At 44.8% G+C, this 18,880-nt stretch overlaps 1 protein-coding gene across 2 annotated transcripts in view; it reads left to right on the forward strand.

Annotated features, from left to right (window-relative positions):
• Nucleotides 1-18,880, forward strand: part of RS1 (retinoschisin 1) — a 33,521-nt gene that overhangs the window by 8,597 nt on the left and 6,044 nt on the right. For both annotated transcript variants that reach the window (XM_044993511.1, XM_044993500.1), the window contains exons 3-4: nt 3,598-3,623; nt 5,743-5,848. In XM_044993511.1, the coding sequence (XP_044849446.1) occupies nt 3,598-3,623; nt 5,743-5,848 (132 nt within the window). The remainder of the gene's footprint in view (nt 1-3,597; nt 3,624-5,742; nt 5,849-18,880) is intronic.

The following is an 18,880-nucleotide window of genomic DNA, read 5'->3' on the forward strand; positions in this document are numbered from 1 at the left end:
TTAACAGTACTTGTCAGAGATCCACTCACTGTGATTTCCCCAATTACAAAAGAAAGTTATCCAGAACATTCAGGGCAGATAAGGTAAGGTGCAGAAAGGGTGATATGAAGCCCCACTTGGAGCTGAGCCAACAGTTTTTGCAGAGTCTCAGCTATGGTGCACAGAAGATTATCAATTTGTAATGATTAAGTCTCAGATGATCATGGTGCTTTACAGAACATGGAATAAGACATAGTTCTTGCCTTGAAGACTGTACAATCTAGACCTAAACCAGACAAGACGCAGGACACCAGTACAGAAAAGGGAGGGGGTGGAGGTGGAGAGCAGGGATCAGTGAGTCTAGCTTAAGCTGAAGGCTAAAAGTGTGGGGAGAGCAGGACTGCTCAATCAGAGGGACAGTGCACAAGGCGGGCTACCCAGTGCTATCAACAACTCACCACAAAATGCATGGGCACTTGGAGCCAGCAGGAGTGAGGACAGGGTCGGAGAAGCTCTCCTTCGTGAGGCTGCTCATTTTCTGCCCCACCCCCTCCCAGCCCCAACCCAATCCTGGTGCTGCTCTTCATGCCTACTCCTCCCATTCGCTCTGAGTTCAGCCCTAGGGCAACAGCACTTCAAGAAGCCATGGCACAAAATGGCCCCACAAGCAACTGACCGTAAGCCACCAGCACCCCAAAATAAAGCCAGTATAGACAGAGAAAACTGGCGGTGGTTCTTCTTTTCACAAGAATACATATGACATGAAATATGACACCAGCATGACTTCTTTTTTGTGTTAATTCCAGAGTAAATTTTAGAGCTGGTAACAAACAAGAACATTTTTCACAACAAAATTATCCCCCTTTCACAGAAAATTGCTGGACTTCAACATTTTTCAGCAAGTTCTATAGCTGGTCAAAAAACAGTGACAATTTTTTTTTGCAAATTCCTTTTTTCACTGAAAAATTTTAGAATTTGATTTTTTTTGGCAAACATTTTGGCAAAAAAATTGTCCCATTTTGGTTGAAAACTTTTGAATTTTGAAAATTTCCAACCAGCTTGAATAAATTCCTAACTTCTTCTTATTGTGCTCTCGCTTTTACAGTCCTTGAATTACCTGTGAACAGATCAACTATTCACCACAGGCTAAACCTTGTTCTCACTGAATCTCACTCTGACTTCAAAGGGCCCAAGATTTGCCCCATAATAATAGAAAGATTGTATAATAATCCATTTGTATAAGTTATTAGAGAATTATAAAGTCAGAAGATACTCAACACTACATTATGTAGATAGGGCCAAAGCCACCAACTTTATATCTGGATCTAAACACCCCCAGCATTTGGAGTTCTTAGCTCTGGCAGGGAGGTTGGTTTGGCCCATTCTAGAGATTGGCCAGTGAGGCATCAAATGCAGACATCCTCAGTGCTTGTGGATGTTCAAATCTAGGGTTTTGATTTAGGCCCAGCTCTAGAATTAATAGAAAGTAGGCATGACTCATTGCTTAGCAAAATGAACGTCATATGCAGCAGAAAGGACTGAGCCTTCTACTCCTTACTGAGGCAAAGCAACTCATTTTAATCAATGATATTTTTTACTGAGTTAGGAGTAAGAACTCTGGGATTTACCTAAATGCATAAACCACCAAATGAAATAAAAACTAAAATCACTGTGTGGTCTATTTGCTGACAGAATTTAGTGTCTCTGGTTCTATTTCTGTAATTCAGTGATCCAAAGTGCACCAAACTGAATACACCTGCTCAGCATTTGTGTAAACATGTTCTGTGCTGCTAATGACCTGATCTGAACATTTATTTTCATGGTATTAAAGGCAGTAAAATACAGTACAAAATGGATAGGAAACACACTGTATCATTAGAACCAAAATATGAAGGGACTTCGATGTTCGATTCTTACCTTGATCATATTATTTACATTTCAGTCATTTGTGCTGAAAGACGTTAAAGCATTTGAATTGCATAATTAAGCTTTTTTATCATGAATTTATTCTTTACAAAGGGCCAAAATCCAGAGGTCTCTACTTGATATTTAGTCATTTTTTCTCAGTCTGCGCTCATCCAAATTCCAGTTATAGTCAGTTTAAGTTGCGCCATTGAATTCAGTGGAAGCAGGGTAGGGCCTGTGGCCTACACAGCTCTCAGCTGTACCTGATTGTAAGATGCATCATTCATTTTAGACCCAAATTTACCTCTGTTCCGCACAAATCTGGCGTTGTCTCCGTTTATTGTTGTAAATTGCTGATGTCAGAAATGCTGACTCAGGGGACTGAGGTTAAAACAAATGTTGCCATTTAAAAAAAAAAAAACCATCGTATAGTTTTCAAGCTCTCACCTCTGTCGTGTACTTTATTGTGTTCTTTATTTGAGAGTGCTGATGCATATGTACAAAGCCATTGCCACATGTGAGAGGAGTCTACGTTTCAGCAGCGGATAAATTGCTCCTTGTCAATACACCACTACCTCGATATAACGCCACCCGAATTTGGATATAACGTGGTAAAGCAGTGCTTGGGGGGGCAGGGCTGCGCACTCCGGTGGATCAAAGCAAGTTCAATATAACACGGTTTCACCTATAACGCGGTAAGATTTTTTGGCTCCCACGGACAGTGTTATATCGAGGTAGAGGTGTAGTTTGTATTTCAATTGATCATGACTGTGAAGCATTTTGGGAATATTATGCGATGAAAGTTGCTATATACATGTAAGACATTATTAACTATTAGCATTATTTAAACCTTGCTAGGTTCAGCTATGGCCCAGTGTAGGAATGAAAACCTGTAACTGGAGTTCAGTGAACAATTCACAGACAGTAATTTATTTGATAGAAAGAGCCTCTTTTATTGCTCACAGAACATGTAGATTGCAAATTTCTAGTTCCTCATTCAAATTTATTCACTTTTTTTCTACTCTCTGGCTCGATCATCAGTAGTTTGCCAGTTCACTGCAGGTATGGGACACTGGACATTTGACGCTGAAGTTGTGTTGTTTGGTTTTCAGCAGTTACATGGTAGTCTTTTTCCATTTCTTATTGGACGAGCAAATCTGATAGGGCCTTATTGAACTCCCATTAAAGTCATAGACACGGTCCTATTGATTTCAGTGGGAGATGGAGCAGGCCTGTAATCAGGAAGAGTGCTTGAAGAAGCCACAGTTTAGGCGGGGCAGAAGATAAACAAGGTCAGAGAATTTTAGAGAACTGTAAATCTTCCCTTTATCGGCCACAGTGGTCTTGTCTGAGGTAACACTGCTAGAAAACAATTAGTCTGCTGTATAATATTGATTGGTGGGGTTCAGTTTCAATTTAATTTTCTTTCATTCTAGTCACACAAAATGGTTGTGTTACAAATACTTAGGGTGAAATCCTGACTTCACTGAAGTCAATTGGAGTTTTGTCATTGACTTCAGTGAGGCAGGGATTTCACCCATATATTGGTGTGTTCTTCCTGCCCAGTAGTCCATGTCCTTCTGCTAGCACATGGAAGTCAGCTTGTGTGAAGTATATTTAACTCTTCAGAACAGCAGGATTTATCTGCAGCACCTTCGATTCTTAACTTTCTTTTTATTCTTTCTACCATGCTTGATTATCTCGTCCACACAGCCACGCTGGCATTGTCGCCTGGTGAGGTAAGTCCATTAAGCTTATCTGAATGTTATCTAAGTACTCTCTGGGACCAATTCTGCATTGTGCTTAGCCACTGCAGTTAGTGGGAGCTGAGGGTGCTCAGCACGCTGCAGGGTTAGTCCCTGTGTTTGTGGTTTATTCTGCCTAAATATGAATTATGGGTGAAGGTCTTCTGCACTTGTTTGCTAGTTACCAGATCATCTGAATGCAACCTCCTGGTAAAAGTACAACACTGAGGGCGGGTCGAGAATGGAGATATTTGCACCAGTGTAACCACATGGATGCAGTTCCACGGGTACAAACCCCTAACGTAGACTCATGCTGCACAAGTGCAAAACACGGCTTGCATCTGTGTGACTTACTCCAGTAGGTTACCAGAGTAAGACACATTGGTGAAGGCTCAGTCTTGCACCCATGTGCACATTTATACAGGGGGATTAAAAATCCCCAGTAGAGGCAGGTTCTCAGAGTGGGAGAGCACAAAGCTAGCTTTGTAAATATCATACAGAGCTACAATATCACAAATTATTTGTGCTCTAACAAGAATGGAAGGGGTGTTAATTATGGTTCATTCTGTCCAGTCATCCTTACCATACATTCTCTAAAAAACACAATTTTCTGATCTCACCCAGGCTTGGTCAAGACATTAACACAATTTTGAGGCACTGACTTACAAATCCCCATGCAATAATGCCATAATATATCATCCAATTTTGAGAATCGGTCCTAATTTATACTCTGTTAGGGCTAGATTCAGATCTCAATGGCACCAATGTATCAAAACAGTATAACTCCACTGATGTCAGTTGAGATACTCTGAATTTATACCAATTTAATAAAGAGCACAATCTGGCCCTGAGTTTCAGAATACTGGTTCCTTAGCAGAGATGATTGTTTGGAAGATTTTCATGATGCAGAAACAAAAATATGTAAATTTGGGTTACATTAATGGAAGTCTCATGAACCCCAACGGTAATACTTTGCAGCATTAGATGTCATTATTTATTTAGGGTGAAATTCACACCTACACAATAAGACTTAAGTTTGGTGCATGAGTCTTCTCTGGCTCTTTGTAATGGGATGAACATAGGGTGACCAGATGTCCCGATTTTATTGGGACAGTCCCGATATTTACTTGTTTGTCCCGCGTCCCGACCGATGTTTGGTCAGGACGCGAATTATCCCGATATTTTGTCCTCCGGCACACAGGCAGAGGAGGCTTGCGCCCCCAACTCTGCCCTGGCTCTGCCCCACCCTCCCCCACTGGATCCCTCCCCAAATCCCCACCCTGGCCCTGCCCCCAGCCCTGCCCCCTCCCCAAATTCCCATCCTGTTCCCGCCTCCTCCCCAAGCACGCCGCATTCCTCCTCCTCCCCCCTCCCTACCAGGCTTGTGCTAATCAGCTGTATGGCAGTGCAAGCGCTGGAGGGAGGGGGGAGAAGCAGGACGCAGCAGCCAGTTCGGGGAGTTGGAGGCAGAGAGAAGGCGAGCTGGTGGGGGGGGGGCAGGGTGTGGAGCTGCTGGTGGGTGCTCAGCCCCCACCAATTTTTCCTATGCTCCGGCGACTCTTGGTTTTTTTTGTTTGTTTTTTGCTTTTCTTTTTGTTTTTTCCTCCACTGCCGGTTCTTGGGGTTTTGTTGTTGTTGTTGTTCCTCCGCCAGCAACTGCCCCCCCCCCCGGCGTCCCAATATTTCACGTCTCTCATCTGGTCATCCTAGATGAATTTCATCCTCAGCTCCTGTGACTTCCTTGTTTAGGGACCATTTCTGTTTCCAATGAATGATAAAACTCTTATAGACTTCAGTGGAAGCAGGGTCAAGCCTTTGTAGCATACTAAAAGCTTTACATGTATTGTGAGCAGACCCTAGGACAATAAAGTTTCCTGGCAAATCTCTATAAATACAGCGGGTCTGATTTTTCCACTGCCTTGTGCCATCTTTTACACCCATGCAAAGTAAGTGCAAAGCAGGAGCGAAGAGCTTCCCTAGCACAATGGTAGTGTTCTGCACTCACACTGGAGAGAGATAAGTGACTACACAAGGTGCAAGGCTTTGAAGAATCAGGCCCAGTCTCCTCTCACCGCATATGACAGCTATGTTGGTCTCTTTTGTATTACATTAGGATGACCGATTGGAGCACTGGCACAGTAAAGCTTGCAAATGTGATTGTCAAGGAAGTGCCAACTCAGTATGGGCCACCGGAACCAACAGCTTAGTGTGCATGCCGGGTAAGGGCTTATTTCTCTCCAAGTTATGAGCTATGTACTTCACTGCCTTTCTCTCTAGAGCTTCCTACAGCACTAGTTTCACTTGTTCTGACATCCTAAAATGCTGCCCTGGACTGTCGGTCTGTAGCTTTTGAACTGAACTTGCTATTCCCTTAGCACACAATGGGTCCTATCTGATTCTGGGTGATCAGCTCAGCCCCAACGTACTGGATCAATGATGGGACTGGTCAGAAAGAGAGTATTAGATCTCAGTTGGCTGTGTTACTAACTGCTGTGGGTGCTATTGTGGTTAGTGTCATAGGGCAGCACTCATGCTGAACCTCTGGGGGTTTGACTGCATTGCAGTGGGGGGGTGGTGGTGGTGACTGCAGTAGGTGCAGCCATACCTGAGCTAGCTTAGATTTAGCTAGCATGAGTACCTGTAGCAGTGAAGCCACGGCAGCATGGACTTCAGCCCAATCTAGCCACTGGAGAACAGAGCTAGTCCTGGGCAGCTTTGTACAGCCCATGTGGAAGCCTGTGCTGCCTCGCTTCACTGCTATTGGTGCTCGCAGTTGCTAGATTAAAGCTAGCTCAGGATGTCTACGGGGCATTGGAGCCAGAATTTCTCCTTAGGGGCTGGCACTGGTGACATCACCCAAGCTCCCAGCAGCTCTCAATGCTGCAATTGAGGCAAATTGCCAGTGTAGCTGAGGTCTAAGATATCTCACATGAAGAATTAGAATTCTTCAAGCTTGTCTTTTTTCAGCCAGTGTCTCCACAGGGCAATGGTGTTGAGGACTAGCTCTGTAAAGTGGTTAAGAATGGAAATTAATGGGTATATGAAGGAAAAGGCCTGTAGCTGAAGTTGCGTAACTTAGATCGATCTCCCCCCCGTAGTGTAGACAAGGCCTAACATGTCTTCCAGATGTGCATCAAAGGCATCCAGGCTTGATTTGAAGACCTCAAGAGCTGGAAAATCCACCACTGTCCTTGGTAGTTTGTTCCAGTGGACGGTGGTTAATCACCCTCACTGTAAAAAAAATTGGGCCTTATTTCTAATTCAAATTTATCTGCTACAGTTACCAACCACTGGTTCTTGTTATACCTTTCTCTGCTAGGTTATCATTAATCCTTTAGTACCCGCTATTTTCTCCCCAGTAATCAAGTCACCTCTTAGTCTTGTTTTTGACAAGCTTAACAGATTGAGCTCTTTAAGTCTCTCACTGTAAGGCATTTTCTCCAGCCCTCCAAGTTTTGTGGCTCTTTCCCACACCCTCTCTAATTTTTCAACATCCTTTTTATACTGTGGACATCAGAACTGTACACAGTACTTCAGTATTGATCTCACCAATGCTGTATACAGAGGTAAAATCACTTTCCTATGGCTGCCCTAACTCCCTATTCCCCTGTTTATGCATTCAAGGATTGCATTAGCCTTTTTTTGCTGCAGCATTGCTCTGGGAGATCATGTTGAGTTGCTTGTCCACTTCAACCCCCATTCTGGTATGGCCTGTGTTCCTTAGATGTATAGCGGTTCATAGATTCCAAGGCCAGAAGGGACCACTGTAGTCATGTAATCTGACCTCCTGTGGAACATGGGCCAAAGAACTTTGTCAGAATAATTCCTAGAGCAGATCTTTTAGATAAACATCCAATCGTGATTTAAAATGGTCAGTGATGGAGAATCCACTATGACCACAGGTAAATTGTTCTAATGGTTAAGTGTTCTCACTGTTAAAATTGACACCTTATTTCCAATCTGAGTGTGTAGCTTCAACTTTCAGCCTTTGGATTGTGTGACTGAAGAGCCCATTATTAAATATTTGTTCCCCATGTTGGTACTTATACACTGTAATCAAGTCACTCCTTAAATTTCTCCTGGTTAAGCTAAATAGACTGAGCCCTTTGAGTCCATCACTATAAGGCAGGTTTTCTCTGAACCCTTTCCAATTTATCAACAACCTTCTTGAATTGCGGGCACCAGAACTGGACACAATATTCCAGCAATAGTTGCAGTCGTGCCAAAGACAGAGGTAAAATAATGCCTCTACTCCTATTCAAATTTCCCCTTTTTATGCATCCCAGGATCACATTAACTCCTTTGGCCATAGCATCAGCTGATTATCTACCACAACCCCCGAATCTTTTTCAGAGTCATTGCTTCTTAGGATGGAGTTCCCACCCTGTAAGTATGGCCTACATTCTTTGTTCCTAGATTTGTACATTCACACGTAGCTCTATTAAAATGCATATTGTTTGCTTGTGCCCAGTTAACCAAATGATCCAGATTGAGCTAAATCTTCATTATTTACCAATGCCCCAATTTTTGTTTCATCTGCAAACTTGATCAGTGATAATTTAATGTTTTCTTCCAAGTCCTTAATAAAATGTTAAATAGCACAGGGCCAAGAACCAATCATTGTGGGATGCCACTGGAAACACACATGCTCAATGACGATTCCCTGTTTACAGATATATTTTGAGACTTATCAGTTAGCTAGTTTTAAATCCATTTAATGCGTGCCATGTTAATTTTATATCATTCTATACTTTTAATCAAAATGTTGCATAGTACCAAGTCAAACACATTACAGAAATCTAAGTATATTGCATCAACTGTATTACCTTTATCAAACTTGTAATCTCATCTAAAAAAAATCTGAAGCAGTTTGACAGGATCTGTTTTCCATAAACCCATGTTGATTTGCATTAATTACATTATTTTCCTTTAATTCTTCATTAATTGAGTCCCGTATCAACCACTCCATTATCTTGCCTGGGATTGATGTCAGGCTGACAGACCTATAATTCTTGTGGTCATCCCACTTACCCTGGTTAAAAATTGGCACAGCTTTAGCTTTCTTCCAAGCTTCTGGAATTTCCCCAGTGCTCCAAGACTTATTGAAAATTAACATTAATGATTCAGTAAGCTCCTCAGCCAACTCTTTGATGCAAATTATCTGGACCTGCTGATTTAAAAATGTGTAATGTTAGTAGCTGCTCTTTAACAGCCTCCAGAGATACTAGTGGAATGGAAAGAGTGTTATCACCACCATATAATGAGGCTATAGCATCTGTTTTTTCCCCAAATACAGAACACAAATATTTATTGGACACATCTACCTTTTCTGCATTATTACTGATAATTCTACAATTCCCATCTAGTAATGGACCAATACTGGGGCCAGGGCTATTTTTTGTTCTTAATATATTTCAAAAACTTCTTATTGGCCTTAACTCTGCTAGCCATAGATTTCTCCATGTGCCTCCTTGCCTAACAATTCCTAACTTCTGATTTATATTCATTACTATCAACTTCCCCATTTTTCTATTTGTTGCAGTTTTTTAACAGCTGACTTCCCTTCCCTTCTAAACCAGGGTGGTGGTGTTTTTTAACCAGTATGGCCGTCATCCTCAATTGTGGAATTGGTTTTTGGGACTCTAGTAAGGTGTTCTTAAATGATTCCAAATTATATTTCACATTTTTCTGATTAAATTCTTCCTCCCAGATAATTTACCTCATAATTGTTTTCAGCTTTGTGAAACTGGCCCTATTAAAGCACCAAGTACCAGGGCCGGGCTGAGGCTTCAGGGGGCCTGGGGCAAAGCGGGGAGCTGTGGTGCTTGTACTCACCCGGTGGTGGTCCGGCTCTTCGGTGGCATTTTGGCAGCGGGGGCCCCTTCAGTCACTCCACATCTTCGGCAGCACTGAAGGGCCTCCCGCTGCCAAAATGCCGCTGAAGACCTGGACCGCCGCCGGGCCAGGGCTCGCAGGGGTCCTGTGGGGTCTGGGGCAAATTGCCCCACTTCCCCCCCCCCTTTGGGCAGCCCTGCCAAGTACATATATTACTGGTTTGGACTTTATTTGGCTGTATTAAAATGTATTGTGTATCAATGATCCCTCAGTTTATCAAGTGATCCATATTGCTCTGTATGATTGCTCTGTCTACATCATTGTTTACCAGGCTGCTAACATTTCTGTCAAATGCAAATCTTATCAGCAGTGATTTTATATTTCCTTTTAGCGTATCACTGAAAGTGTTGGACAGCATCAGGCCTAGTACTGATGTCTGCCAATCCCAGGTAGAAACACTTCTTCTCAATAATGAGCCCTCACTGACAACTCCTGTTTGAGATCTATCAGTTAGCCATTTCTTAAACCATTTTGCATGTGCTTTGCTATTACATCATCCTAATATTTTAATCAGAATGCAGCATTACCAGCCTGAAGAGATCAAAAATCATGAGTCAAACCCTCTCAAAATCATGAGCTTGGCCCCAAAATAATGAAAATTTTAGAAAGAAGACTATATCGTATTTTTGATCTCTTTTTTTTTAACTTCCCCTATCCACCCGCAGGGTGTGAGTCTGAGACAATTAGTCTTTCCCACTCTCTCAAATGTATTGGATAAGGTGATTTTGACCCCTGCTGCAGAAGCTGTCACCCCACATCTATCATCCCATGCCCAGCAATTAATCCTGTCCTTCAGGTCACCCCACACCCCACCTCCATCAATCCCAACCCCAGTTCAGCGCAGCCATCAGTCCAGCCACCCCCACATCAGCCCCACCCAGTTCAGTCCTCACATCAATTCAGCCCCCACCCACAGCTTCACCTCTGCTCCTCCTGGGGTTCTTCACTGCCATTTCCCAGGCTTAGGAGGGGGCGGAACTTCAGGTGCTCTTCACCCCTCTACCTCTTCCCAGGCCAGATGCTGCAGAGAGGTGGGGCGGAGCAGGGGCACTGTCCTGTCCGTATTTCTCACCGGAGGGTGAGGGAGAGAAACTGTGCTGAGATGCTGGGTTCTTTGCTCCCTCCTCTGCGAACGGCTAGTGCAGGGAGAGACTCTGCTGGCTTCTGGCAGGGGTGCTGGTGCCTCTCATGCCATCATGGGACGGTCTCCAGAATCCCTGAAATCCTGTCACTTGCAAGAGCTGGTAATATGGAGAATGTTGTGTGGTAATAATACTTATAAAAGCTTAGGTATCTACACAGATACCTTTATCACCCAAACGTGTGATCTCAAAGAATGAAATCAGGGCTCTTTGACGGCTATAGGGGATGGTATAATAGGAATTAAGTACTGTAGTTAGGCAGTGCCCTTATGAAGAACATACTTACATGTCTGAGGAGAACAGAATAATAAAAGATGACATCATTTTACCCAGAAAGCTCTTTCACTATAAATGAGCGGCTCCCTGGTAGAAATAACAAAATTGTGCCTGGGTTCAAAGGAACAAACACAGAATTTGTATAATGTCACTGCAAAGAATTTATAATGAGCCTAATTCTCCATGCGCTGCACTTCACGGAGCCATTCTCACCTGCGCAGAAGGTGCTTAATGTGAGTGGAACACGCTACCCTCTCAGACAGCACTTTAGCCTCACTTTGCCCAGATCTAAATGACCACAGAATGTGCAAGGCAGTGGAGAATCAGGCCCATGAGTGCTAGCATTCAAGGGAGCAATAGTGGTACACAGTGGTCTCCATTAAAGTCTTTACAAACAACTCTGCAAGTAATGAATATTACTACAGTATTCCCTAGCTATATCCTATCTATTTACTATCTATTTGCAAAAGCAAAATTTAAAGGTTTTAATGGCAACCACTTAGCTTGTGCCAGTTTGTACACAAAACAAACTCAAATAGCAGTAGAGCTGTCACGCTGCTATCCCAGTCTGTCTCTTTATGCCTTTGCAATGTTGCCTCTCTCAAGCTTAGCTATCATGGGAGTAGCCATTCTAATAACCACTTTAAGAGTTTTCTTAAGGTCAACAGCATTAAATAAATTAACTGGTTGGTCCTGGCAGCCTCCAGACATCTGTTGAGTAGTTCTCTGTCTGTGACAGTCTTCCAGAGCCGAAGGTGACCCCTTAATTGTATTATGGCTGGGTGATCTACAGATTAGTGTTACTAAAAGTAAAATTGTTCTGGCTTCCATCCATCACGTTCTAGATAAGCCTGCCAAGTAGTAAATGTCTGGGGCCACTTAAGTCCAGGCTCAGTTTGCGGTTTCTTACACAAAGGGAACAACTTATTTTAATGCTGTGGAAATCTGGTTATGTTGTGAACTAATCACAAGAAGACAGACTGCTATAAATCCATTGGATGGTTTAACTCCCGCCAGTGGGTCACATCAGCCCTGAAGGGAAATGAAAGCTAATTTTTTTTCTTTCGATGTCATAAAAAAGTTTGTGCAACTCATAGGGAAAGGAAGGGAGGGGAAGGACCATATATGGGGAAGGACTATCAATCCCCCACCCCAGTGGGGGTGGGGGTGGGGGAGGTGAGAAGGGGGCTCTTGTTTCCCACACACAGCCAAGCAGAATTTCCTCTCCTCGCCCCTCCCCCCCAGACCATCAAGCAGTCAGATACTGTGGTAAGAAGCTCCCCCCACTTCCTGGCTGTAGATCCCTTTGTCATCTCCCAGGCAGCTATCATAGACTTTACTTGGACATTCCCACCATTGGATGGGTGTCATAGGCTTTGGCAGTGCACTGCAGCTGCCTCAGTGTCCCTGTTTTGGCTGGAGACCCTGACATCTGCAGCCTCTGTACTTCCTCTGGATCCTTGGTAAGGGTAGGCAGAGAGCTTATTTCCCTGGCCAGGGCTTTTGTGCTGGGAGAATGTCCCGTAAAACAGTGGTTCTTGTCAGTCCCCTGCAGTGTATGGCTGTCTCACCCTCCTGCTCCTCAGGTATTTCTCTGCCTACACTGGGAAGGTAACTTGATTCCTATTGGATACTGGCAGAGGCCTCCTCACTGTCAGCTTCTCCATTTGCATTTTGGCTAACACAGTCCTTTGCAGGTCTGGGGTTAACTGGGTGTGGGGGAGGGTGATTTTACCCCTTCTGCCTTCAAAGCCAGAATATCATGCCCCAAAAGTAAAGAATACGGATCTGACAACAGCCAAATAGCCAGCACCCAGACACTTTCTGGGTCTGTATACAAAGCTGTGCTGTAGGCAGAGTGAAGGCTTTTACAGCAGGAACTGTAACCCACTTTTCACACCCTGGGAGCATTTGATGGGGTATCACCATATGGGACCTAACTATAGTTTTAGCAACTCCAGTGTCTCTCCATCCAATGAATGTCTCGTTATCTACCCCTTTTCGCTCCCACTGGTGATCAGATGGATCTTCATTACCCAGAGGGTGACACAGGACACACAGGCAGTGGTCTGGGGAGTGACTGGCTCAGCATGAACACTATACACCTCTACCTCGATCTAACGCGACCCGATATAACATGAATTCGGATATAACGCCATAAAGCAATGCTCCGGGGGGGGGGGGGCGGCTGCGCACTCCGGAGGATCAAAGCAAGTTTCACCTATAACACGGTAAGATTTTTTGGCTCCTGAGGACAGCGTTATATCGGGGTAGAGGTGTATGTCATTGACAGATGGGCTGTGTAATTCCCTCCCTCTGAAGAGTCAGTCACACAGTTAACTGCGAGGTTGGGCTGCACCTGGCCTTTCCAACCCTGCCCTGGGCCTCTTTGGGCAGAGTGGGCAATCCCTGGCAAAGTGACCCGGCTCACCACACCACTTCTCCCCACCCAGCCCAGAGTTCCTTGGAGGAGGGTTCCCTCCCCCCTTAGCATGGGCTTTGGCTTGGGCCTGATCCCTGTCCTCTGTCCCTATTAGGTTTCCTATCAAACCCAGGCCGACTATCCACATATTGGTCTGCCAGTTGCCCCGCTAAAGTAACATCTCTAGGATCTTTGCCACCCTGAGCTCAAATCAGAGCTAAAACAGACAGAGTTTATGGAATTGTTCTAAACCCATTAATTGTAAGCATCACTGACCATGGAAATCACCCAGCCAGTTCCCCCTTTAAATGAAATTGGGCTCAGTTCTCCTGTTCCAGTCCACATGCTCCCATTTAGCCCATTAAGAGGGCAGGACAGTATCTGGGAGCTATAAGGATATGTTTACACTGCAGTGTAATCACTCAGGCTCAAGCCTAACACCTTCCATCTACACACACATTGTGCTAACCTAGGGCTCGGATCCAGGCTCCAACACACCACAGGGTAGAGATTCCGAGCCTGAGTCAAGCCAGAACCCTGGGTTCAAGCCCTATTGCTTTGCAGTGTAGATGCAGCCCCCTGGACTCGTGCTCTGGGAGTCCACCAAAAGTATCCCACAGGCGACTTTCTTAGAGCTCCAGACAGGCAAGTTTGTGGGACAGTCAAGTTTTCCTACACTGCACCAAAGGCTAAGGGCTACAGTGGCGGCATTTTGGGAGGATGTTTGGAAGTCTGGGATATGGGTGGTTGGACTAGGACCCACAGTGTAGTCGCAGGAGCAGCGGGTTGAGATTCAGAGTTCAATAATTCCTAACCTTGGGTTACAAACGAGTGTAGATGCTCAAGTCCTAGGTTAACAAACCTAGGATCTGTGAGCTCGAGTTCTACTAAGCCTGGGCTTGCATTGCAGTATTAAGACATCCCCTAAGAGGTCTGGTGAGCATTATCTAGTGATTCAGAGCAGACTGAGTCAGTCAGGAGAGGAAAGTTGCCAGAGTGAGATGGGTGTTGGTTCCTGAGAGAAGGCTGAAGGCAGGAGAGCAGCAAGAGAGGTTTTCTGGCTGGCATACCTAAGCCAGAAAGCCAGAGCAGGAAGGCTGGAGTAGGCTAACGGCAGGAAGAGCAGAAGCAGCAGAGGGAAATGCCTGCTGGCTCTAAGCTAGAGAGCCGGAGCCAAGGGCCAGGCAGGGAAGTCACGAAGGGGCTTACCCGCTGACCTTGCCAGGGCCAGACAGCTGGGCCCAGAGTAACCATGAGAGGGCCGGGGGAGTGTGGGACTGCTCCCTAGGTAAAGATTATCTCCCAGCAGAGATGCTGTGGAGGATTGCACTCTCGCTGGGATGGCTGTCCTGGCAGGGGGATGGAGGTGTGGCAGAAGTCACTGGGTATGGTGAGAATGAAGCTAGATTGTCAGAATTACATGCAGTGGGGTGATATGGACTATGTTTTCTTACAGACTGTTTGCACTATATTTAGTTAATAAACTATGTTGATGGACTCGAAGATAAATTTGTATCAGTTACTGGGGACTCAAAAGGGAAACTGAGGTGAGGGGCCCCTGGCAGGACTTCCCTGAGGCCAGGAGGAGGTGCCCAAGAAGGAGCCATGTGGTTACAACCACTAATTTGAGTTGAAAACTCAGCATAGTTCATATCCCCTTTTTTCTGAACTCCCTGAAATCGTCTCCTCTACATGTCAGGGGTTACTTTAAACTTTTGCAACAATCCCTAGAGACCCCTCTGTCCATAAGGGTGAAAATGTCCAAAGCCTTTGTCCTTGGCAGTAGTGGAGCCAGATACCGTACCATGGCCTCCTGCCCCACCCCCCATTCAACTTACACCCCATTTCAAAAGTATTAGGGGGGGGGAAGGGATAGCTCAGTGGGTTGAGCTATTGGCCAGCTAAGCCCAGGGTTGTGAGTTCACTTCTTGAGAGGGCCATTTAGGGATCTGGGGTAAAAATCTGTCTGGGGATTGGTCCTGCTTTGAGCAGGGGGTTGCACTAGCTGACCTCCTGAGATCCCTTCCAACCCTGATGTTCTATGATCTAGAAACACATCCATGTTACCTCTCCCCCTAAAGTAATTTGGAGTCTGTGCCACACACCAAGCCAGGTACATGGGGTCTGGCTCCACCTATCAGATTAGGATTTTGCTGGCACAGCCTCCATCTTGAGCAGATGTTTATTCTTTCCCTCTCCTCACTCCCCTTATGTTGGCACTGGTGCTTCTTCTATTCTTCCTGGTGCTGCGACTGTTGCTGCTGGTCCCTCTCCAGCTGTATCCTCTCTTGGTCCTCCTGTGGACCTGTCCAAATTCCCAGTTGCAGTGATGCAAGCCTCTTCCCAGCTTCCCTCCAGGGAGTTGGCTCCAAGATCACCAAGGCCTGCTGGCCAGATGTTCCCTGAAAACCTGGACCATCATTCCTCTTCTGAGCTTGAGAATCCAGCAAGTCGACTAGCTGTGTTTTTGTCTGCACCTCAGTGCTGAGCTGCCTTTCTCTGCAGAGCTCAAGCAGCTGACCTTTCTTCAGCTGTTCATAACTCATTTTCACCTCTCTCTCTTTTTGGCTATTCTTTCCCTGGGAAGACTATAAAACTTTACTGTGTGCTTTCCCCCTTCTGTGCTACTTGCTTTCACTGCAGTTGGCACTAATGGCAATTTACACTGCCATAGAGCTCACACATGCTGCCACCATATGTATCATAGGTCAGGGCAACTGCATACATATTCCCCCTCAGTGCTCTCTGAGGGCACCCACTCTAGGCTGCAAGCTCCTCAGCCATCACCTCTGGTCAGTAGAGACCCGCATCTCTCTTTCCTGAGCAGGGTTTTTCCAGGCTGCACAGCTCCCTGCCTACACTGTAATATCCCCAGCAAGCCAGACTGACTACACAGGCCAGCATCTGCACTTGGCTTTCTCGCCAAAGGCTATAAATAGTGTAATTGTCAGCAGTTACACATTACCACAGCTCTTCCCACGTACACACATTCACTCTTATGGTGAAATCATTACAGAGAAAACATATTGAAAACAATTAAAGAACTTACACACCTGCTAAAAAGCTTACCAGAGATCACCCCAGCTCCAGCCTCAGGCTCTGGTACCTGTCAAGCCTTCAAAACCCACAACTGGGTTTCCCCCAAGTTCATAACTGTCTCAGATTCAGAACCAGAACACCCAGGAATAGTTCAGCCTTTTCTTTATACAGCTTGGGCCTTTAATCTTGGCTTCATAGTGTGACTTCTCACTCAGGACACCCAGAACTGCAAGCCACTGTGTTACCACTCTGCCTTAGCAGGAGTGAGCTTCGCTGCTAAACTATGTGTCAATCCCATGACACACCCACCTGTTTCCTTTGCCAACAAACTCCTAAGGATTCAGTCAGTCCACACCTTGCCTGGCAGGTAATAATCAGCGAACCCGAGTTCCTCAGAGACATCTCCCAGCAGTGCCCAGTCCCTCTCGCTGGACACACACAGAAGTTATTAAGTTTGCTGCCTCCAAAGGGACAGCGTATGCATCAGCCTGTTAGGTTAGCTGAGAACTCACCCTCTACCACTAATACACAGCATCGAGCTGGGTTTTATAATAAAACAAATGAAGAACAGAAACTTAAGTGATACTAAGCACGAATGAAAGACAGGTATGGTTACAAATAAAACAACACCCTTTCTAGTGACAAACTTCATTTAAGCACATTGCAATCTTTGCCTAATCAGTTTTCTTATGTTTTAAGCAGTTTTATGTCAAATTACCAGTGTATCTTGCTTTTCAGGTTAAGAGGGTCCAGCTTTCATAAGCTCAAAGGGTCCTACGCCCTCTCATCCCCTCAGTGATGAGTCCCTAAAATGTCTCTTTGCCTGACCCCGCCATATTACCCAAAGTCTGTTGTCCCTGCTTCAAGAGCCAAGAAGTTTTCCTGGGTGCAGAGTCTTCCCTACTCCTCTAGCTTTGGTCATCTTACATGGAAATGTCTTTCTATTGGCCTTTGCCTGTAACCATGCAGGTCAGACAGGTACATACACATTCCTTTGTCTAGAGCAGGCTGGGGTCATGCACTGCCTCCCAAATACATTTTAAGAACGTATTTCCAGCACACATCTATAATTTTTTATATACAGCCTGAACATACACCCTGCAATGATTTTTTCCTTTGAGAGATACATTGTGACAATAACTTGTTGGGGCAATGAGTGTGTCAGGCCTGATGTCAGTTACAGTATGGGGGAGCCTTCTGCCAGTGTGTGTGTGTCACACATGTAACAAGTGATTCATAGACAATTACCTTCTCCTCAGGGCATAGTTTCAGCAGGCTGGGGGTTGTTTACATAATTGGAGGCTTGGAATTTCATTCACCTCTTCCCAGATATTCCCCAGGAAATCCACTTCACACATATTGTCCCAACAGTCCGGGCTTGTCTGTCATATTTTCAATATAGTTCTTTGAGTCCCCACAGCTTCACAACCTCCCACCCCGACAATCAACCCTAACCCATGATAATACATAAAACTATGCCTTTAATACAGTGGATCCCAAAGATCCTTTACCTCAATTCACTAACGGCTCCCAAAGCTAGGGCAGACAAGGCTGTCACAACATGCTTAACAACATAGTTTTGGAATTTAAAGCAGTTCATGTTTGCAGTTATTATCCACAAGCTTTTCTAGGCTGGTATTTCCTTGCCTGGAGGAAGGAGGGGTGGCAGCTACTTGTTTTTAACAGAAAAATATGTTAATGAGACATTTACCTACCAAAATATGTTAATGAGATACTGAGCTTATGCGTGCACTGCTCTACAGTGACTGTAGGAAAAGTCCTATAGGGTCTAGAGGCCAATTCTGCTCTGGAAGGCCTTACACAGTTAGACACAGCTTTGTTGTTAAGGGGTTATACTGTGCTTTCAAACGCCATTCAGAAAGGAAGATTTCCTGTCCACCATCTCAGCTTTACACAAGAAAGCAGATTTGTTTAAACAGGTCGGTGAAATTTGCATGGGTAGCTACCATAGGAGACAAATTAGCTGGTGTAATATGAATGTCTGGGTGGGGGAGATAAAATATGGAAATTAAGTGCCTAGGTTATAGGAATTTGCTCAGGCAATTCCTGTTGGAAGCTTGTTAGCATCTTTCTTTGTTTTCTCTAGACACATAACTAGACCTCTCCAAAAAATTGCTTAATGGAAACTGAGGCACTTTGCAGAGCCCAGCAGATTGGAATCGCAAAAGGGAAGGCGCATGTTCCACCAGCAATAAACTGTGACACACATTTGAAAATAAAGTTTTAATAATAAATGTGCATTGCTGCCCTTAGTGGCTCTGGCAGCCAGTTGGATTCTTGTTGAATCATCCCGAGAAGATCATTCCTATATTATATTTAAACAACATGTCCAGCTGTTACATATTACATTACCTGTATAGTTGTTAACTCCATATGGAAGCAGGCTGAAAACCAGTTCACATTCTCATGCACTGGGATCGCACGCGGCCCTACCATTAGCTCAGATGGTGTCACAT

This window comes from Mauremys mutica, chromosome 1 (genome assembly GCF_020497125.1).
Source record: "Mauremys mutica isolate MM-2020 ecotype Southern chromosome 1, ASM2049712v1, whole genome shotgun sequence".
NCBI lineage: Eukaryota > Metazoa > Chordata > Testudines > Geoemydidae > Mauremys > Mauremys mutica.